The following is a 22,681-nucleotide window of genomic DNA, read 5'->3' on the forward strand; positions in this document are numbered from 1 at the left end:
TTCCCATCCAATCTGAATTTGAGTGTTTCCAGGGATGGAGCATCCACATATTCTCTGGGTAACTTGTCCCAGTGCCTCCCCACCCTCACAGCAAAGAATTTATTCCCACATATAATCTAAACCTACCTCCTCTTAGTTAAAAGCAGTACTCTCTTGTCCTCTCACTCTCTGCCCATGTACAAAGTTGCTCTTCCTCTTTTTATGAGCCTTCTTTAAGTACGGGAAGGCCACAAGGAGGCCTGCCCACAACCTTCTCTTCTCAAGACTCAACAACCCACACTTATCTCAGCCTGTCTTTGCAGAACAGGTGCTCCAGCCCTTTGGTCATTTCTATGGCCTACTTTGAACTTGCTCCAACAGGTCCATCTCTTTCTTGTGCCAAGGACAGCACAGAAAATGGTGTCCAAAGTTGGACATGGTTATTCTTCTGGTGGTAGATAGTGCTAGGGCTGAGCAGAATCACCTCCCTTGTTCTGCTGGCCATTTTGTTTTTGGTATAGCCCATGGTGTGCTTCCCAACGACATAATTTTGAAGAAATGGGATCTTGCTATCTTCAACTGTGTCTTTCTATTATTGCCACTTTTTCTCCCATTGTAACAAGAACAAAAAACTGTTCCAGAATGTGCCCAAGTTTTGTTGCTGATTTTAACATACAGTGCAAATCCTTTCCTCTGTTAAATAGCTGTACATAAATGTTGTTTTCAGAAATAACTGGCAATGTATTCAGTTTCTCCTTTCAGTTTCTATAAAACATAGTATGCCTATAGACAGAGCAATAGCAAGTGAGAAAAGCAGCTTCAGGGTATTTGATGTTCTTAATAAGAGTATCTATTAAAAAAATTTGTTCTGAAATAGATGTCTCAGAAGATATTTTATACAATAGTGGTATCCTATTAATCTCTGGCTCACTGATGCCTGCCAACTGCCAAATAACTCCTGATATCCTGTAAGTTGATAAATAATTTACTTGTTGTTAATAGATCTAAAATCTGATGTTCCTGTTGTAGAACTACATTGTGCCAAGTCCTCCAGACTTGGTAATGAAAAAGGCAAAAAAGTCGAGTTACAGTCCTTTATATTTACTCAGTGTCCTTGGACTCTCTATCATAAGCACTTATTTCTCAGTGAATACTGTAAATCTGACTTAAAAAGTCAATTATTAACATTTTTCTTTTAAATAACATTTTTCCCAAATAATTCCTAATGTCTTAGAATCATACTGCTGCAAAAGATATTTGAAATGCTATGCTTATAATAATAATATGTAATAAACAGGAAAGAGAGACAATGATCCTTATGGATCCCTTCCAACTCAAGATAGTTTATGATTATATGACTGAGAAAGAAAGCACCTGGCTTGAACCCTTGACTACATTTCCCCTTGCAACTGTTATCATTTACATAGCTGGAGATGCACTGTTAGCACAAAGAGGCAACATCCAATAGAACCTCATTTTCATTCTTCCACCCTCTGTTCCCACAGTGTGTTTATTTTGGAGCTGAAATGCTATATGTTCTAAATTAGTAAAGAGCCAGACACCGTCTTCCTTCGAAAGAAGGCAGACTAGAACCTATTTGTCAAAAGAGCAAAATTAGGAATATGTTTAACTAGATTGTGAGTATGCTTAAAAAAAAAAAAGGAAGACTTCTGCTGAAGTAGGATTTTATTAAACAAATGGAATTTTTCTGCAGCTTCCCTTCTAGACTCCTTCTTATTTATGGAAAGGTACATTTCTTTATGAACATGTGAAATGTGATTGGTACACACTAATTTGTTCAACACTAATATAACACAAGTTGATTGCACAGCTGAAACAATGACTAGCAGCCAGAAAATATTTAACAATTTTTATTACAAAATTTTTAACACAATTTCAACACAAGCAGATAAAGATGAGCAGTTAGAAGGTATAATATCATTAATTTTTTTCTCCATCAATATTATAGAAATGCATTAAAATAAGAATTTTTAAAGGAGATCAAATAAATTGACATTCAATACCTAATTAGCTTGTGTTGAATTTGATTAGCCAGGTTCACCAGGCTCTAGAATTAGGTTACTAATGTATAATTACATAATTTTTGTGGGAATTAAAAACAAATTAATATAATTTAAACACAACTATAGTTTACTGCTAGAAAGGTCAGGAGCTGCACAATAAACATTAACAAATATTGTGTAATGAACTGAACAAATTACTATCTTTCAGCCCAGGTTTACTGCTTAAATCATAGATCTTTGCTTTTTTTTCTCTAGCCACATTCCAATTTTTTTAATTCCTTTTATAACCTACACAGAATTTATTTTCAAAATTGCTTTTATCTGTCATGCCATGAAAAATGTGCTTTAGAAGTCTAAACAAAATAATGCCAACTACCTCCCTTTCTCCCTTTATTATCCCCAGAAAAGTAAAATATATTTGTTAAACTAGACCTGCTGTCCCTGAATTCCTACATATCTGGAGTTTAATGATCTCCTCCCTCAAAATAACTTCCTTAATGTACAAATTACACTTCAGTTATCTTCAAAAGATAAGTCCTAGAAAAGGAAGGGGTGTTTTCAATTACTGAATACTACATAAATTTAGACCAGAAATAACTAACTCATACAAATCTAGAGCACAATAAATAGTAGACCAATTCTCATTGTCTCTTCTTTTAAAGCCTTTTGAGATTTCTGGTTTTACAAGTGTATTTGCTGTGCAAAGAATACTTAAATAAAAAATCAAAATATTGAAATTTTGAAGTGTTGTAATTAAATTATAAATGAAAGAAAAGCAAACTTGAGTAGAGAGAAGTTAAGGACACAATAATGTTAATCTCAGTCAGAATACCTTTTCTATATTCTTCTATTAGAGAATTTGGACAATGATAAATATCTTTGAAATCATCATGGTGAAGCTCTCCATCCACAAATCCAAAGTATATTCTTTGCAGAATTAGAAGTCAATTCTCCTTGAATACGTCATCAATAGGTCAAGAGTTTTCATTGTCAATGCAGTCCGTTTTGTAGGACTTTATAGTAACTTTTTATAGAATATTTAAATAACAATGCATTTCAAAAAAAAAGAAAAAATTTAAGCTCCTGATGATCTTATCTTAAAACAGATAAACTGGTAGAAATTAGAGATCTCAATTTCATATAAATGCAACTATTTCTGTCTATTCACAAGGACATATCATCTCTAGAATTTGAAATGTAAACAGTAAAACCCTGTAAGATGGGGAGTTGCTGTCTTTTAAATAACAAAAGGATTTAAGCATCCATTTAGAGAATGAAAAAACTATTTTCATGACATTTCCTTTGTACTATCTTCACACAGTAGAATTGAAGCCATATGGTGTTATGTACTTGGTTGGCGTGGAGGGATGTTTAGAAACAAAATTAAGTGTCAGAGACATAAGCATTACAGAAACTGGAAGAAGAATATACCACAGTCTACATCAGAATGGCTAGAGTTTCCTCTACAATCAATGCTTTTGCAGGTTTTACTCATACTCATGCCCAAGTTAACATTCTCAGCCTGTTGAGTAGGTCTCAACATGAGCTAATCCCCAAGATTCTCTCTTGAGGAACATACCGAGGGTGTGCAGCCACAGCCAGACCAGGTCAGCTAAGCCACCAAATCACATTAGCCTGCCAGTGATGGTGCCCTCCAGAGTCTCACGGAAGCTGCACCACACAAGCATTTAGAGTTTGACTGGACATACTTCCAATCTTCCTGTCGTGGATCCAGGTTGTGATGTGTTGGTTTTGCAGCTGGTGAGACACTCTTAATGAATATGTGATAGGTTTTTGCACATTTAAGTTCTTTATTTCCATTTCCATTTCATCTCCATCTCCATCTCCATCTCCATTGTTTAACTTGATTGATTTCAGTGACCTAATTCCTCATTTGTTTGAGACCAGCGTGTTCAAATTCAGACCTTAGTAATCTGGTTAGACTCTTAGAGTTGGTACCTCTTCAAGCTAGGCTAATGTAAGATATTTTCAGGAAATGCTGCTGGTGCTTGAATCTTGGTAAAATTATATAAAGTAGAATGCAGCTTGGTCTTTCCAGCTCTTAGGCTGGTACTTTCACAAGCATTTAATTCACCTCTTAATTTAGTGTTACTAGCTCTTTTTGTTCAGAAGGCACATCTCTTGATAACAAGGCAAGCATACATGGAGGAGAGCATGTATCTTTTAAAAAGAAAAAGTGTAAATACATACAATGCAAGGAAACATACCTTACCTAGAATTTGGAAAAAAAAATTCTTTTTCCTGCTTTATTTAAGATTACATTACCATTCTATTCTCCTTACAAAAGCTGAGAGAATTTTTAACAGCAGATACATTCATTCTTGCATGACTACCATCTTCTCATATCTATGCAAGAAGTTCAGACTAACCAAAACCAAATACTGACATAATTCATGGTATTAAGTACTGCAAAACTCTACATATATCTGTAAGCAAATAATAGTTTGTTATCTGTATCTTATTTAGTTACCACAACATCACTTTTGTCCTAAATTGCAGCAAGTTATCATCATAATTGTTCATTTTGCTTTCTCTTTTTTTCACTTTTGGTTTTCAAGAACCCCAGATAATCCAGCTACTTACTGTGTATGTACATATGAAATTATATTACAGAATGAAAAAAGGTTGTTCTCTGCAATGTGGTTATTCATGGAAAGTATCGAATTTTAAGAGAAAATTTTCTTCTATCTCTAACTCATTTCATCTGCAGAAATGCTTTTAAGTAGTTAATACTATGGAATAGCCCTCTATTGTAAACATATCCTCTGGAAAAGGGATCATATTTTTTCTGCTTCATCTGAAGTGTGTTTTTAGGAAAATGGGTTCTGCAGAAGAAAAAGATATCTTCTTTACACAGGAAAGAGATGGAGAAAGCTATTTTAAGATGGCTGACTTCAGCCTGAAAACTATTTAAGAGAATCTAACTGGAGACCAAGAAGTGATAATGATTCCTTTGTACATGAGTCAGCTCTGGGTTTGGAGATCACAGAATCATAAAATGGTTTGGGTTGGAAGGGACCTTTGTACTCATCTGGTCCAAACCCCAAGATAACAATTAACCTCAGAATCGGTTGAAACTTCACAATCAGTCTTTTGAAATATCCAGTCATCCATTTATCTGAAATGTCCATTAGGTCTTGAGAGAATGACAATACCAAGGTTATGTGCTCTGAAGCAAGAAAAACTCTGTGTCACTTGTAACTAGTCACTTGTGAAAGAAATCCTAAAGAGAACCGCAATGGACCAGTGTGAGATTTACATATTAGAAATTAGAGCTTGCACTTTGATTAGTTTAAATTTTTAGACACCCATCACAATTCTTAAAAGTAATGATTAAATATGTAACAATGTCTGGTAATTGGGTGAAGTTTCTATGAATTAGAAAGAATAAAAAAATCTTCCATTCCAAACCACTGGAGTGTTTCATTTTTTTAAATGTTACAAATATAGTGAGGGATGCCTTTACTACCCTGAGTAAGGCTTGAATTTAGGTATGAATAATTCAATTAACTTTTACATGTGTTCCAGGGCTTATTTCATCATGTATGTGAAACTGGCCAGCTCCAAAGGATTACTAGAGATTTCAGTGCAATACACAACTAAAGTGTCTTAAATTGAGTGGCTAAGTGCCTAAATATGCTTCTGCCTTCAGTAAATTTGACAAATTTTCTGAAATAGAAAGGTAAGTTAAGTAGCTTTTGATCTAGAAAAGGCTTACTGACGTGTGCCCTCTTTGGAAACTTTTTTTTAACGGCATAAAAAGCTCTAAAAAAATCTGAAATTCTGTTTCACTCCAAGTGAAAATTTCAAATTATAGTATAAAAAGGTGTGTTTAACATTTGTATAAATTGTCTGTAACTTTATGATCTTCTGACAACACAAAGAATGTGAGCTACAGAAGGAGTGATGATTCAGTGCATAACCAGCTTTCAGAATACTCTATTTCTAGACTTCTGCATGACCCAAACATATTTGCTGTGTTTTTCTGTTTGTTGAGTTTTTTTCAAAACAGCCTCTTCCCTACAATATTCAACAATTATATTCTGGATTCTAATTTATTTGAAAATCAGAATGAATGAGATTCTCATGTCCACATAAAAAGTACTGAAAAATTTGAAAGAAATTTTGTCTTTTGGAGGATCTGAAGGTAAATATTATCACTTGCAATAATTTGTTTAAAGAGCCTAATGTTGTGGTTTTCTGCACAGAACTTGATCTTCAGTATCTTAAAACTCAAACACAAATATCAGCATGCTGCTATGGAATTTAATCCCACTGCTTAGGTAGTTAAGCCTCCAAAATACACCACTGGAGTTTGTCATGAAGTTTCTAGCAATTGTAAACCTGTCATAATTTTCTGCCTAATGACTTTCTTTTCTGTATTAGGCATATGGATCTCCCAAAAGAGAGTCTAATCTATTAGCTGTGGGGACCATTAGCTGTATCCACACTCAGGGCACCATGAAGATGAATTTTATCCTGTGTCATGGGCTGCTTTTAAGACAGATGAAATAACACTCCACTTGGCTTATATACATAGTGCATTACAAATGGGATGAGAAACAGTAAAATTTTACGAGTAAAACAGATGAATTAATGAAAATAAAATTCAAGAAATCTTACAGGGTTTTTTCAAGTGGTTTTAATTTCTCATTGTATTGGACAGCCTTTTTTACTATAAAAAATATAAAAATGCTGAAAACCATTGCACTCCCAGAAACTCTTCACAAATTACACAATTATATGGAAATATTCTGCTGCTCCAAACACAAAGGATAACTCTGCAACACGAGTGAACTATGTTTTTCCCAATATTCTTGTTATATTTGTAGTAAGATGCAGTGAAAAGATATTAGAGAACATCTTACTTTTACTCAAGAACAGTGTGTGTGAGCACACATAGCAAGGATGGTCTATTTCACACAGGGTCAGTTGCAGAGTGCGACAACTTAATCCTCACAGTATGTGGGTTGTAGTGGTGCCAGCTAGAGTATGGATAAAAGGATGGATGGGTGAATATAAGCTAGGTCCCAAGGAGCCCAAGGAACTCTAAATTATGTCAAAGACTGCTTGAAGAAAGTCAAGCGTGGGCAGCCCATCTCCACTCAGTCAGCTTTCTAGCTTTGTTCAGTCTACTGAATCGCTCAGTGTTCAGCATGTGATGAACTGATTAACTAAATTTGAACTTAGGCCATATCCTTTTCATCTTTGCATGTTTTTTGATACAAGCCTATTGCTTCTCTTCAGGAAGCCTGTTTCTTGCATACCAATACCGCAGTTATCCCATTTACATTTTATGTTGATTGCTTAGGGAAATATTGATTGAAGGTGTCATCATGAGATGTCAGAAAGTCTTTGTTTAGGCTTCTGGAAGAGGAATTCAACTGTGCATTTTTCTGCTTACTTTTATAAAATAGGAGCATAAAAACATAATTTACCTTGCACTTTTTTTCCCGGTGAGAAGCCATGGCGTACTAGTAAAGAACATTCATGGAATTCTGAGGTAATTCACCTGATTCACCAGGAAAATCTAGAAAAGCAGGATGATGCAAACTGTCAGAATGAAACAGCTGGAGAGGAGATATGACTGGCAGCAATTTTTTCAAGTGAAAATGATGCAAAAATTGACACAATATTTTCATATTTGAAAATCAATGTTCATTTGCATTAATTTCCATATAATTCTAGCTCATATGTGGGAAAAAATAATGGGAAGGAAATAGAAGAGTTATTCTTCAGCACAAATATACCTGGGAAGTAGTGTTAACATGTATTTAGAGCATTTCCTGTTTGTTCTTAAGTAAGTTACACTAAGCTCAAAGCCATCAGCTGGATTGTGATAATTTGAGTGAATGCATAATTTCTGGCAGATCAAGAATTATTTCCTTAAAAAGATAGAGATGAATCACCTTCACTTCTGCTGATTCTTCAATTTGTTTTCAAACTGTTTAAGGTGAATCAATTACTTACATATTGCTTTTTGGAGCACATAGTTTGAGTTCTTGTTTTTCTCAAGATTGATCTTAAGAGATGAAATCCCTGACTCCCAGCTGTGACTCACCAGTTTGGCAGTGCCATCTTCCAGTGCCCAGCACAGCCAGCTGACTTTGCTCTGGCTATTGTGCTTCTAGGCCTAGTAACCAGAGTGCAGCCAAGACCTTAAGTACTAGGAACCAGAATGTGTGGATGTGAAGCAGATTTTAATATAAGCATGGGATTAAAATTGGCCTGGAGATGGTGTTTGTGTAGCCTTAAATTTAATGTTAACTCATATATATTGTAAACTATAAAATGTCATAAAGACCTTAGGAAACAGAAAAAAAGAAAGCCAATGAGAGAAAAAAGAATTCTGTATGTACAGACAGGTCATAGAGAGACACTCCCTTAAATACATTGTTCTTGGTTCTCTTCCATGAGAAGCCCTGCCCATTGTTATCACAGAATTATAGGACCACACAATGGCTTGGATTGAAAAATACTTAAAAGCCCACCTAATTTCAGCTCCCCTTGCCATAGCCAGGGACACCTTTCACTACAACAGTGTACCCAGAGCCCTGCCCAACATGACCTTTAATATTTTCACGGGGATGGGCATTCACACCTTCGCTGGACAGCCTGTTCCAGTGCCTCGTCGCCCTCAGGGTCAAGAACTTCTTCCGTTTATCTAACATAAACCTGCCCTTTTCCAGCTTAAAGTCATTGCCCCTATCCCCTTTTATTGGAAAGTTCAACACAGATAAAACACTGTAGCTTAAAAAGGGAAGTAGCTTTAAACACATCTGTCATTGGCACATGCAGCGTTTAATCAGAGCTGTAAAAGATATCAAGGAATTTTCCTTGGTCTTGAGAAGGGACAGTTACAGAGATGCCAGATGCTTTGTGGCCATTACAAATCCCACCTCCAGAATCTGTTTCTGCCTTCAAACAGAACAGAACTGGTGCTTAAACACATGTCCGTGGCATAGGAGTCCCTACAGAGCTGCACTAAAATCCTTTGTGTCACCACAATGACAAAACACAATAAAGTAATAATGATACTGATTCAAGAGCATCACAAGCACAAAGTCATGAAAAGAAATGCTATGAAATGCTTTTGGTATTTTTTTCCTCCTGTGCTGTGGCTCCAGGACTACAAAGGTTTATGTACATAAAGAGAAAAGCACAGTGGGGTTGCTCATGTGCCTCAAGTAAAATACAAAGTCTTTGTAGGCTTAAGACTTTCAGTTCAGGCTCTCTGCACATTAATTTCTCTATAATTCATATAATGTGTATTATATATATATATATATATATATATATATATATATACACACACTGTTATGTAAAGGTATTATTTGCAATGTGAATTCTATTTCATTTTTACAACACATATTATTCTTGTATTTGGCAAAGGTGTATCAGAGTTCTGGCTCATCAATTATTTTAAATTTACTGTCATTCAGTTCAATGCAATGAAAAAACTTCAGATGTGAAATCCCTTGTGAAGGCCTCAGTATTAGAATTGGAAATGCTATGTCTGCCTCAAAGTTCCTAATGCAAATGTCTGAAATTTAGTGCATTTTCTTTCTATATTGAATGTTTCAAATTTTCCCTGGAAGGAGGAAAACAAGGTCGTGGGAATGACTGCTTCTCTGTCATCTCTTTTTCTCCATGCCTTCAGGCACCACTATTTTTCTATGCAGTCACATGCAATAAAACATGTTGGGTGTTCAGTATTTGGGCTAGGTGTGAATCACGCTATGTCAGGGTTTACAGTGACAGATTACCTATGTCTGCTACCCTGAGAATTCTGGCTGTATCAAATGATGTGATCAGAGATGTAGATGGTTTCCCAGAGGTATGGTACAAACATATGTAAAGATCCTTCAAAAGAGCGCAACAACTTTGCATAAACATATCTCTCACCTGTTGCAATACTTCCTAGGAGAACAGGGAATGTCTAAACAGCGATATATGCCCAAGGTTCAGCTCAGCATAGAAAATTAATGTTCAGTTCTTCTTCCAATGAAGCTGTTAAAAATAAAATTGATAACTATCCAGATACTCCTTCTCATACCTTCCCCAAACCCGTGGGCCTGGCTCCCAAGATCTTTAACATCGAATATGTCAGCTTTGCCTCAGTGCCTTCCCCTCTCTATTCTCTTAAGAATCCAAGACATCATCTGGATTCTGGCTTTGAGTTCCCTATTGTAAGGAGAGACAAATGCTGTTGTTTCCGGATGCCCTTATCTAGGTCAAATGAGCTTTCCTTCACAGTGGACTGTGCAAATGTTCAACAGATAATGTTTCACCTCCTTCCCTACCTGCTTTGGTGAGGATTGAAGAAGTGACATGTCGCAAGTGTTTTCAGGGACACCCAATTTTGCAGTCACTGAGATGAATGGGACCGGTCATACCTCATAATGCAAATGTTTAAAGGTAGTGGAGAACTGCCATTGCATGCATCATCCTGGTTTGTGAGGCTATTCCTGCAGTTATAGTAGCTAAAATCTTCTTTTTGATAGAAGCCTTAGGTTTTGGAAGAGAAGAGCCTAATGCCATATAGACAGACACACAGTGATGGGACCTGCATTGGCTAAAAGTTTCCTGGTGCTTTCAAAGGATACAAAGATTGCTATTCAGGGCTGTTTCAGATGAAGCAAGAACAGAAGTCTCCACAGACCTGAGAAAGCTAAAGCAGTGTGAAATTTTGTCATAAGTGGAAGAGCTGAAACCTACAGCAGCAGAGAGCTGAGACTGAAGTGAGGTGTCTGGAACTCAGATAAGAAAGAATGTGACCTCCTTAGATGGATGTAAATCTTCCTGCATCCTAGACAACATTTCAACAGCCATGGACTACTTTGGATTTTCTCTACACCCACCTTAGATGAAATACCATTTTTGTAGGTTGGGATCAGATTGTAAGTGTTCTTTGGATGAGGAACTCCAGTCTTTCCCATTTCAAATAAAGGAAGTTCTACGGACAGGTCCACAGACAGATCCACAAAAAAAAAATATATGATAAAAAATCTCAGCAGTATATTAGTCTAATTATTACTACAAATTAAGAGCTCTGATGGAGGAAAAGTGAAAAAAAAATTAAATAAAAGCTGAGGGAAATACATTAGTGAGTTAACAACAACCAGAAATGTTCTTCATTAATTTCAGTGAGGGAAACTGCGACTCAAATCTATTGGGTCTCTCAAATGTCACCAGAGTTCTCAGCAGCCATGTGCTGAGTTGAAATTAGCATATAAAAGTGACCAAATACATCTGTTCCATCCCTCTGAAGATGGAGTCTCTTGGTTGCAACACAATTATATTTATTTCAGAAAAAAAGTTAATTTTAAAAGGACTGAATTAACTGGTTTTGCTTCCTACCAGGATGTTCACAGCTCTTTATAGTGGCTAAGATTTCTATAGCAAGTAGCTTTTTTTGTATTCCTACTTTGTGAGTGTAAAAATTGGAGCAATGTACAGTTTGGAACAATGCTCTGTTTGCAGAGTAGTTGCTTTGCAAAAATAAAAGGATGAATCTTTAAAGCAGAATTCAATATATATATAAATATATATATGTATATATATAAATGATAGAGTTATAGATTTCTTTCCATGTATGTCATTAATGAGACTGTCTTCTACAGCATTGTTTTCAAATGTGATTTGCATTCTGAAATGCTGCTCAGAACTAACTAAATGAAATCATTAATAATGTGATCGTCCATCTATGCCATGTATTTTTATTTCTTTGGATCATTTTCAGAAATGCCAAGGTCTTCTCTGCTAATACAAATTATCATGAATCATTAGAAACATGTGATTCGTTATAACTTTGTTTTCCAATTAGAACTGGAAGGCTTTCTTTGAAATCTAGCTGAATGAACAAGTGAAGCAATGAACTAAGTAAAGCAATCAAAGGCTGTGGCATTTCTTTGTTGTATTTCAAAGTCCTATTCCAAGATTTTCTCTTCTGAAAATAAATAATCTGCATCTCTTGAATTTCACATTTGTGTGACATTGTATAGCAGCATCTCACCTGCAGCAAGAAAATCTCTACAAAGTATAGTTTAACACCACCAGAGTTCTTCCCAAATAAAATCTGTATGAACCTAATATATACACCTTATCTATTTTTCATATATATATATATAGATAAAGATATATATATAATATAAATATAATAAGGTAATATCTGTAAGATACTAGATAGATAGGATAGATAGATAGATAGATAGATAGATAGATAGATAGATAGATAGATAGATAGATAGATATTACCTAACATATATTAGCTTCTTTGAAGTTTGCATATATTGGCTATGAGCCCTAAGGAATCTCCTGTAATGAAACTTGAGATCATGCTATGTTTATAGCAATGTTTTCATTATAAATTTCATGTAAACTCTTCAGTTTCTGAACTCAGTTAAGAAGCTCAGAGAACGGATATTGGGCAGCCAGAAAGAGAATAAATAAGGTTTTTACTTCTGTTAGCTAGGAGCTACATTTTTAAAATATGTGGGGTTTGTTTATAAGGTCAAGTTGTGAGTTTGTATGAGTGAAAAGTACCCAAAACCTAGGCACACAAGCTATGTTCAGTGCCACATACAAAAGAAAAAATAATTATTTGTGCTTGCCAAGCCTGGTGTCTGGCTGTTGTTGTAGTAAACATTTCTCACAAATGCCTTTTCTTTTTTAGACAAAATATTTGCAGTCTTTGGAAGGTGCACTGGGTTGCTGTCATCATTTATCTACTTAAAAGCTCTGTGAAGAAGGAATCCAGAGAATAGCAGAGCTGCTCGACGTCACTGTAAATTGCTTGTTCTGAGGATGCACCAAACCTTAAAAACTGGGCGTAAGTGTTGAACCTGCAGAGCACATTGGTGGCTGATGCACATTGTCTGGACATTTTTAATTGGTATATATTTAGGGGGGAAAAGTGCCATTTGCACCATTTTTTGTTTAATGATATGACATCTCCATCTCGAAATTTTCCCAAGAAAACCTGAATCACTCAAAAATGCGTTGGTCAGAGAGGCTGATGACAGAGTCAGAACATGATGTTAGGGTTGTTCTGATATTTTTATATGAACCAAATGTTCTTGAGGAATTACACTCCTCTCAATGTGTAAAATCTTACGAAGATATTCCTGAAATTCTATCAGACATGATGTTCTTTATAAGTAAATTCCTCCATCCAGCCTAAATTTTCCTCACTTTCCAATGAAGGGAAAACCTTTGCACTTGAGAACTGTCACCTGATAAAAACTTATGGTGAATTTTCTTATGCAGGGAAGAAGCCTAACTCCCTTGGTTGATGTGTGAAACACTAAGACTCAGGGACTAGAAAACAAGTTTAAGTATCTCTGTGAATGAACTCTAATTTATTATGTAATTTTTTCCCTATATTGCTTATACTTGAGAATGTTGTGCATGTTATCAACAGAGAGTTAAATATTCCTGGCCATAGCTGACAGCTATAAGGTAATAAGCCCTGTAGTCCCCATAGAATAGGGAATTAAACAAAGATTTGAATTAATAAAACATTGTTTTAGTAGTGCTGATAGCAGAATTAGCACAAGGATTGCGCTCACAGAGGGTGGGTGTACCTCAGCTGGCTCACCAACAATCACTTGTGGTTAATATGGAGGTTGTCACTGGGTAGGTACAGAAGACTGCACTTTCTCGGCCATCAGATTATATTTCAAAGGTGTGCTTGCAAGAAAAAATGATCAGATTTTTTAAATCCCATTTGTTAAAATTCACAGTAAAATTGTTGTTTAAAGGACAAGTAATCGATGAAGACACAGGTTAGCCATTTAAATGGCAATCTATTTGATAAACGAGGACCCAGAAAGCATCACCTTGGCTGATCATAGAAGTGTTATTGTGTCCCTGCTACAAATTTGTTCTAATATTTTAGGTAGATAAAAGAAATTTTCACATTAAATGAACATTTCTTCTTTCTCTATCCATGTACATGTAGCAATGATATAATCTACGCAAATATCTATGAAATAATTTCAGGAAAAGACATACAGCATTTTCTTTTGGAGTGTCCTATTTTGTTTGACATTATTGTAAATAATATATGGGAAACACTTAGGAGCTACTGATCAAAATACTCTTCTGTTGATAACTTGATTTAGTAGATAAGACAAAAAGCTTTTCCCCTTGAAGCTGTTGGATTAAATGAGTTCAAGGTGAGGGCTAGCTTAGGAATGGTTCCAAAGAAATGAGCAGTTTTATTTCTTGTGTAGCTTCCACACCATCAAGTTCAACACATCCCTGGTAGAAATGTTTGTACTCTTGGCAACGTGATGAAAAATGACATGAACTTGATTACACACTATTCTTTTCCAACTACAACCAACTTTTTGAACTCAAGAAAGAGAGCTTTACCAAACTTTACCAGTAACTTACCTGCAAATTTACTTTAGAAGCTATACTTTCTGAAGTCACTTTATAACTGAGGTGCATTTTCTGACATTAATAATTTAATGTTCTATATTTTCATTCCTCCAACTCAAAAAAAAATAAAAAAAGAAAGATGCTCAAGTAAATCCACCAGCTACATAGCTCCATGAAGGCTGCAGTTTTATTCTATTAAGGACAATATTTAATTAGAAGTAACACACAGAACTGTTTTCTAATAAGCACTGTAAATGTCATATGATTCAGTATTTTATTAGAAGTAAATATTCTGTTATTGCCCCTCCCTCTATTCATACTGCATACTGATTTTTACTTACAGGTCTTTTACTAGTTACCTATCTAAGAAGAAGGGAGTTTCTATGCATTTGGGATCTATTTCTTGTACTAAAAAGGGCAAGATTTAATCTCTTTTTTTTCCTGTGGGTGCACATTGGATTTAATGGCTTTTCAGTTCCCTTTAGTTCTGATGCTCATCTTCCTTGAAAGTTGCAGGCAGAAGGGATAACATGCCATCATTCCCTCAGCACTGGGCCTTATGTTTTAAGTCATATAGAACAAGGTACAAATCCTTTGGCTCTGCTTTAATGCCTCTTTCATACAACGTAGTCATAATCAATGAGTAGTGTGATCTAAGGAGAAATAATAGCAACTCCCTAGTGTACCAGACACAGGTAACATTGAGTGTCAATCTCTTCTAAAGGAATTTCTGTGCTCCTTTTCCCTGTCTTGCAGAATACGTGCTGCCTTACAGCCACACACTTGTTCCTGCTCTGATTTCTGATAATTTTAATGCACTACACTTTTCAGCTTTCTACTCCCATCGCTCTGTGCTTGAACTCAGGAAAAAGACCATTAAACATGAGCATTTCAGGCTTAGCATAAATTTCTCATTTGAAACAAGGAGCTATAGGTTAGGAATTCCCTGCACACTGCTTAGCTGTAATTTCAGGGCATGATTAATTTCTCGGTGCAAATCACCAGGCAGACACCCTCAGGGGTTCCTTGCTCCTGCTTAAAGCAGAAGATTGAAACAGAGGAGCGCTCATTCATGGAGGGAGAATTGTAATTTTACTGTTGACATACACCTGCAAATTTTCTCTATATCAGGAGCTACCGCTTAAATGTAAACACAGTTTTCTGATAAGTTCCTTCCAGATGCTGAAGTCTAAGTTTCAGGATCTCTAGGAAAATGCCATATGCCATGAAAAAACCCAGCTTACAATTGACAGAAATGCATCAAAATGCAATGGTGTTTCTCAAACCTGCATTGCCAGAGCTCTGCCTTACCCTCCCTCGCATTGCTGATAACCTCTCAGCAGCAGCCCCACGAGCTCAGAAGCACGAAACATTTACAGCCAGCAACATCTGATGATAACCTTGGCTGTGACAGACATCATCGCGGCCGCTCCGCAAGGCAGGGGCGACCTGCGAGCCCAGCTCACCCAGGCCCCGCAGGCACCCAGAGGGAGAGGCCACCCAGCTCCTCAGCCCAGCGTTCTGCCCTTTGGGAATTTCCCTTCTCCCTCCCCTGACGGGGTGCGACCCTCCGTGTTCCCTCCGTCCCTCCCGGCTCCCGCCGTCCCTCCCGGCTCCCTCCGACCCTCCTTGTTCCCTCCGTTCCTCCCGGCTCCCTCAGTCCCTCACAGACCCGTGGCTCGCCTCGCACCGCCGCCAGGTGGCGCCGCGCGACCGCGCTCGGAGCGGAGCCGCGGGCGGGACCGGGAGACGGATCGGGAACCGGGGCCGGGGAAGGGACTGGAGCCGGGGCCGGGAACAAGCCCTGGGACGGGAGTGGGCTTGGGAACAGTTCGGTTCGGGAGCGAGTCGGGGAGTAAGTACCAGAGTCCTGAAGCGGGTCAGGGAGCAGGTCCAGGTTCGGGAGCGGGTCGGGGAACGGGCCGGGAATCAGGACGCCCCGGGGAAGAAATCTATTAATAAAGGGGGAGCCGCCGCCGAACTTTGGGCGCCGAGGTGTGCGGGGGGCAGCCCTACGGCCCGAAGTGCCCCGGAAACTTGTCTTTTTCAGTGATTATTGTTGTCAGAATAAAAGTCTGTGAATTCCAAATAGCTCCCAGTGAGTGATGCCGTGTGGTTCGGTTGGTGAGCGCTACCGTGTCGGTGGCATGTTGGAACAGGGGCCTCTTAGCACGACGGGTTCAAGTAGAAATAATGGCGGGGGAGGGGGGGGGAGAGGCGGCACGGCTCTTCCCTGCCTCCGGTGACACCGGGAAGGCCGTCCCAGTGGGAACATCGCGGCTTGTCGCTGCTGCTCGCCATGTGTCGGGGTGCGGCTCCAAGGCGCAGGGGTGCCTGGCCGGGGCAAGGACTGGGGTGCAGCATCGCCGGCGGTGCCGTGGCAGCGCTCCGCTCTGGTGCCGGCGTCTGAATCCTTGACGGGCGCCTGTGCGTGTGTGTGTGTGTGCGTGTGTGCCGGAGAAGAGGGGAGGAGGGAGGAAGAGGGGTGGTGGTGGTAGCGGCTGGCGGGAGGGGGATGATTATTGGCAATGGGCGGGAGAGAAAGAGGCGACTCCTGTTTCCTTTTCTTTCTGCCAGCGCAATCTCGGCTCATTTTCTCTAAGCGATACAAGTTCACGGACGAGCTATCTAGCCAACGCGCCTCTCCCGTCATGGACCTCCCAGGTAAAAAAGCCCTTCTCCTCGCCGCCGGCTGTTCTTTTCGCAAAATATCATTTTCAATGATAGCAAGAGTAAGGTGCAGGGTTAGGGCAACCGTAGAGATGCCTCTGGGGAAGTGTAGGGGCGATCTCCCAGGAGCGAGATCACCGGGTGTTCTGGTGAACGGGAAAAACTGAGATGCAACTTCAGAGGGAGAAGCCGGGTGATCACGGCTTTGACTCCTGCGATATGTGTGCATGCCGGGGTGGGAACCGGGGGATATCTGAGCCGGCTGCCTCCTTTTCGCGAGTTTAGGGAGTCGCCGGGGTCAGCAGCAGTGGTGCTAGCCTGGCTTGGGTCTCAGAAGATTGGGAAGTACAAATCGGTGCCCAGGCGGGGAGAAGGGCGGCGGCGGCTCCAGAGCCCGGCCGGGGCGGGAGCGAACTCTACAGATAGCGGGGAAGCTCCATCGAGGGGAGAGAGGGCGCGTTACTTAGAGCGAGAATAAAATCTCCTTCCGTAGTGTCTGGGGCGTTAGGAGACGGATAGACGGATACAAACCGGGCTCGCAGATGTAGTTAATAGCGGGGCTGTGGGAAGAAGTGGAGCCGGGTTTTGGAGACCCCACTGATTGTAGGGCAGGAAAGGGACTGCCCGAGGCACCCGCAGGATTCTCCGCCGGGGGTTTGGGGATGCAGCGCTGCCCCTCCTCCCCCCTCGGAGTACGGCAGGCTGCTGGGGAACCCGAGACAGAGGGAACACCGGGCAGCCAGGTGTCTCCCAAACCTGTTGTACTCGCCGGGGCGCCGGGGGCGGGGAGGGGCAGCCCTGCGGGCGGCGCGGTGCCGGCTCCCTGCCTGCCCGCCGCCGTGCTTCACCGCCGCCTTTCCCCTTGGCAGGCTGCTGCGTGCCGCCCGCCCTCTGAGAAGGCTCCTTCGCCCCGCGCAGAGGAGGAGGCGGAGGAGGAGGAGGAGAAGGGGAGGAAGGCGCGGCCGCAGCCGCCGCTGCCCAGCCGCCGTCCCGCAGAGCGCTGGCCGCAGGGCGCCCCGGCGGCAGCAGGCGCGCAGCCCCCTCCGCCTCCCGCGCCCGCCCGCCCGCATGTCGGCGGCCATCCGGAGCGGCGGCGGCGGCCGCGGTCCGGCGCCGGGCATGGGGCGGCGGCGGCGGGGGGCGCTGCCGGAGCCGGCGGGCGGCTGCTCCTGCTGCCTGGCGGCGGCGCTGCCGCTGCTGCTGCTGCTGCTGCCCGCCGGGTGCCCGGTGCGGGCGCAGAACGACACGGAGCCCATCGTCCTGGAGGGGAAGTGCCTGGTGGTCTGCGACTCTAGCCCCTCGGCCGACGGCGCCATCACCTCCTCGCTGGGGATCTCGGTGCGCTCGGGCAGCGCCAAGGTGGCCTTCTCGGCCACCCGCAGCACCAACCACGAGCCCTCCGAGATGAGCAACCGCACCATGACCATCTACTTCGACCAGGTCAGGCGCCGCCTGCTTCGCCCTCGCTTCCCCTTGTCCCCGCGTCCTGCGCGGGCATCCCCCGCCCCTGCCTCCCCTGGCTGCACGCGTGTTCTCCTCCTGGCTCCCCTTCCATCTCCTTATCCCGACCCACTCTCCCAATAGCAACTTCACGTCTCAACAGCCCAGAAAGACTTTGGAAAGTTCATTTAGGTAGCTGCGGGGCTTTCCCAGGGTGGTACGGGGGGGGAACATGCTGCCTGCCGGTCCGGTCACAATGGCTAGTACGGAAAGAGCTTTAAGGCGAAAGTCTGTGCCTCGGACGCGTGCGGGGGCGCCTTGCAACCAAGGATTGCCTTGGCCAGCCAGGAACGACCCGGGGAAGCGTGAGCATCCCTCCTTCTGTGCAATTTCAGAGTGGTACCGATGAGGAGTCGCCGGATCTGCCTGTTCGGAGCGCATTTGGCAATGTCACAGCGTCTCTCCGAGGGAGGGAGGGATGAGGAAGAAGAGGGTGTTTCCCGCGTTATCAGACGAGGCAAACGGTGTCCCCGGCGGGCCGTATCGGAATGGCGTTATCCCGCACGGCATGCGCCGGGCAGAGCAGCGAGCAGCCTGCTCTGCTTGTCCTGCCCTGCCTCGCACCGCTCCCCTCCCGGAGACCAAACCCCGTCCATTCACTTTATTTTTGCGGTGAAATTTCCTTTTTTCCTACCGCTTGTGACTCCTGAAGTAGTATTGCAGAGTCAGCCAAAATTAGCATATCAGACTGTTTTCTCTGGGCTTGTTTGTTTGTTGTTGTTTTTGGGTTATTTGGTTTTTTTTTCTTACCTGTCTAGTTGTCATTTATCTGTCTACCTGTCCTTCCTAATCAGTTTGCACAGCCATTCGTTGCATATGAGATCTCATAAAATTGAATCAGTAGAAAAAAAACCACAAAACAACAAAAATCAACCCCCCAACTTGCTAAATATATGTATATTTGTATATACATATAAATATATGTATATATGTATATGTTCGATAATTTACCCGGCAATGTGCAGTTCCTCGGAGTTTGAAGGCGTTTTCTCGGTGCTCGCACAATAAGATTTTTTTAAATAATTTTTTTGTTCCTTTTTTGGAGGGAATTATAAACTTTGGCTGTTTGGGAGAAAAAAGCTTGGGATTTTGAGGTGGGGGGCGATAATATGGTTTTGTGGTTGTTTTTTTTTTTTTTCCTCCCGCTTTGCATTTTTTCATTAGAGCGGAGTTTTAGCCCGCAGACTGAGGGTGCAGGGGTGGCCCCGGCGGAGCAGCGGGCTCGGGCGCACCCGCTCCCCGGACGGCATCGCCACCGACCCGCGGGTTCTTCCGTGCCCGTGCCCTTTGAGCCAAACCCTGCTCCCGTCACGGGAGCCGGGACAAGGCACCAGAGGATGAGCCGAGGCCAGGTCCCTGTCGGATCGGCGGGATTGGCAGGGTGCGGCCGCCGCCTCCGAACGAGGCTTTGCACATCTGCCGGAGTGCTCTTCCTCTTTCTTTTTGGTTTTGTTTTGTTTCAAAAAAAACATTGAAATATATGAAAAATTAAGGTGTTTGCCGGGAAAGAGGAGCAGGCCCACCCCAGCCTCCTGAGGAGCGTGTGGGCCAAGTGGCACAGCCCTCCAGAGGGACAGAGAACATGAGCTGGCAGATGTTGCTGTTGCTGAGCATCCTCTTTCCTCCTTTGCCCCTCTCTGTAGTGCAGTTTTAGTTCTATACCCTATTAAACTCGAAGCCAGCTCTGATTTCAGTAGTGCTATCTAAAATACTACATTTCCATTATGAGCTAATGACTTTTGGTATTTTTTCCTACCTTTTTCCCCTCCCTCCTTCCCTCCATTTCACACTCCTCCCCCTCTTCCTTCTGCCACCTTTGCTTTATTGACAGCTCAGTGTGGACATTTGCACTTCATCTAACAGGCTTTGGAGATAATTTTTGTGTAACTAAATTGCTTTATTAACTCTGATGCCTTTTAAATGCCTCTGTAGCTTGACTCCATTCCCTTGCCATGCACTTTTAATTGTGCTGCAAATGCCATTTTGGATATGCTTTATGTTGGTCATTGAGCTCATGTCAAATTTTTGCTGGTGCTTCTCTAAGGTGGAGTCTGATTTCTCTGATTTCTCTCTTTCTCTTTCTCCTTTTCTTTGTTCTGTTTTATTTGTTTGCATTCCAGGTATTAGTTAATATTGGCAACCATTTTGATCTTACTTCCAGTATATTTGTAGCACCAAGAAAAGGGATATATAGTTTCAGTTTCCACGTGGTCAAGGTCTATAACAGACAAACCATCCAGGTGGGTTCTAATTGAAAGATGCTGTCCTTCCTTTCATTTTCTTTTTTATTTTTTTTCTTCAAATGCTAATTTCAAGACTCGTATTTAAAAAAATAAACCCAAAACACGGAAGTTAAAGAATGAGATTGTGGGTTATTTTTAAAGGGGTCTGTATACATGACAGAAATCATGCATTGCCTATTTCCTTAGCTTAATTCAACCTAGATTCTGACCTGTACAAAAGTTTAGTGATGTGCACAGGGCAAAAAAAAAAATCATTGAGAGTATTGCGAAAACTCAGATTCTGTCTCTTTGCACTTTTTAGGTCAGTTTAATGCAAAACAACTACCCAGTGATTTCAGCTTTTGCAGGGGATCAGGACGTCACCAGAGAAGCAGCCAGCAATGGGGTCTTGCTCCTCATGGAAAGAGAAGACAAAGTGCATCTCAAACTGGAAAGGGGTAACCTCATGGGAGGGTGGAAATATTCAACCTTTTCCGGCTTCTTAGTCTTTCCACTATAAAAGAAGGCCTAATAGGAGACAGATCCATGAGCCGGAGCAAGGATTCAATTGTTAGTGACACCCTAAACTTGGCAGCACATGACAATATTTTCGGTCACCCCGTCAGACTGTCACAGTAGAAGAATGATAACCTTCTAAACTCCAACATTTGCTTTGAATATTGACAATTCCTTGGAACCTGCGCCTCTAATTAGTTTTAGACGACAGTGATCTTTAGGAGAAATGAAATTATCGACCTGAGCAATTTGTACCTGTGATTGTAAAGTCAATTTTGGATTTTATTGTTGGGATCATTGACTTTCTTACTCTTTTTGTTTTTTCGTCTCTTTCATTTTTTCCTCTTTTTCTTTCTCTTGTTGTTGTCCCAATGAAACAAATAACTCGGACCACAGAATTGCTTTGTCAAAGGCTCACTCTAGAGCCAGAAGAATGGAGTGTTCAGCCCAATGAGGTGTTCTTCCATGCTTTATTTCTTTGTGTTGTATAGCCTTAAGGAAAAAAAGAAAAAAAAAAAGAAAAGAAAAAAAAGGAAAAAAAAAAGAATGGCTTCAGTCTCAGTCCTGTATTTTTTCTGGGGGAGGGGGATTCTGGACATTACTGTGTCAAGAAGTGCTTTATCCAGTGAAGCAAAATTTGCACGATTGGAACCTTATTTGTGTTGTTCGTGTTTTTCATCAACTTTTTATTTTTCCTGATCTTTGTTTGTGTGTGCTAAAAATGTAAGCTAGATTGATCAATAAGACAAAACAAAGCACATATATACCCTGTAGCTCTAAGTAAAGCTAACCAGTGAACAATTTCTGTCTGCACTTTCCAGCTGATTTTATAGACCTATTTAGAGAGAGAGAAAGAGAGAAAGAGTAAGAGAGCTACATGATCCTTCAATTACAATCTGGAAACCGGTAAAGGAACTGACATTTCTGACTTGTCCTGACATTTCTAGAAGCAACAGTGGAGGCTTTGAATATCTTCTCTGACCATACCCTAAAATATATACTTTCTTTGCATTACCATATTTTGGAGGTTTTTATCTTATATTTATTTGATATATTTGTCCACTAATGCTTAAGTACACATTGTGGGAGCACAGAGAGATGGGAGAGCAAAGTTTTCCTCTTCCAAAATAAATAAAACCATCTCTGCTTGAGCTGTCTGTGGCAAGTATTGGAGGAGCAGGCACAAGCATCTTTGACAGCCTTAGGGAGAGGGGCCTCAGAGGGAGAGGGGCCTCAGAGGATCCACAAATGCTCCAGAAGCTGGCACAGGTGCCATGCATATATTCGCTGCGTCTGCTCTTCCCAACACAAATGGCCTCAAAGTTCTAGAGGTGGACTGACATCGGTATTGAACACTGAGAA

General features: G+C 41.1%; 1 protein-coding gene and 1 long non-coding RNA gene across 2 annotated transcripts; both read left to right on the forward strand.

Moving 5' to 3' along the window:
• Positions 1-16,677: 16,677 nt before the first annotated feature.
• LOC141730408 (uncharacterized) lies at positions 16,678-18,006 on the forward strand. Its single transcript, XR_012581865.1, has 3 exons — positions 16,678-16,838; positions 16,989-17,075; positions 17,951-18,006. It is a non-coding gene; the product is annotated as an uncharacterized LOC141730408 (long non-coding RNA).
• A 4-nt stretch (positions 18,007-18,010) lies between these two features.
• CBLN2 (cerebellin 2 precursor) lies at positions 18,011-21,866 on the forward strand. Its single transcript, XM_074547805.1, has 3 exons — positions 18,011-18,521; positions 20,702-20,821; positions 21,126-21,866. The coding sequence occupies exons 1-3, from the start codon at positions 18,150-18,152 to the stop codon at positions 21,321-21,323; spliced, it is 690 nt and encodes a 229-aa protein (XP_074403906.1). The 5' UTR covers positions 18,011-18,149; the 3' UTR covers positions 21,324-21,866.
• The last annotated feature ends 815 nt before the right edge of the window (positions 21,867-22,681 follow it).

Source organism: Zonotrichia albicollis, chromosome 1 (assembly GCF_047830755.1).
Source record: "Zonotrichia albicollis isolate bZonAlb1 chromosome 1, bZonAlb1.hap1, whole genome shotgun sequence".
Classification (NCBI taxonomy): Eukaryota; Metazoa; Chordata; class Aves; order Passeriformes; family Passerellidae; genus Zonotrichia; species Zonotrichia albicollis.

Coding starts and splice junctions, on each gene's coding strand:
- CBLN2 (XM_074547805.1), top strand. CDS start 18,150: ATGTCGGCGGCCATCCGGAGCGGCGGCGGCGGCCGCGGTCCGGCGCCG. Junction 18,522..20,701: donor TGACCATCTACTTCGACCAG/GTCAGGCGCCGC, acceptor TTTGCATTCCAG/GTATTAGTTAATATTGGCAA. Junction 20,822..21,125: donor ATAACAGACAAACCATCCAG/GTGGGTTCTAAT, acceptor TGCACTTTTTAG/GTCAGTTTAATGCAAAACAA.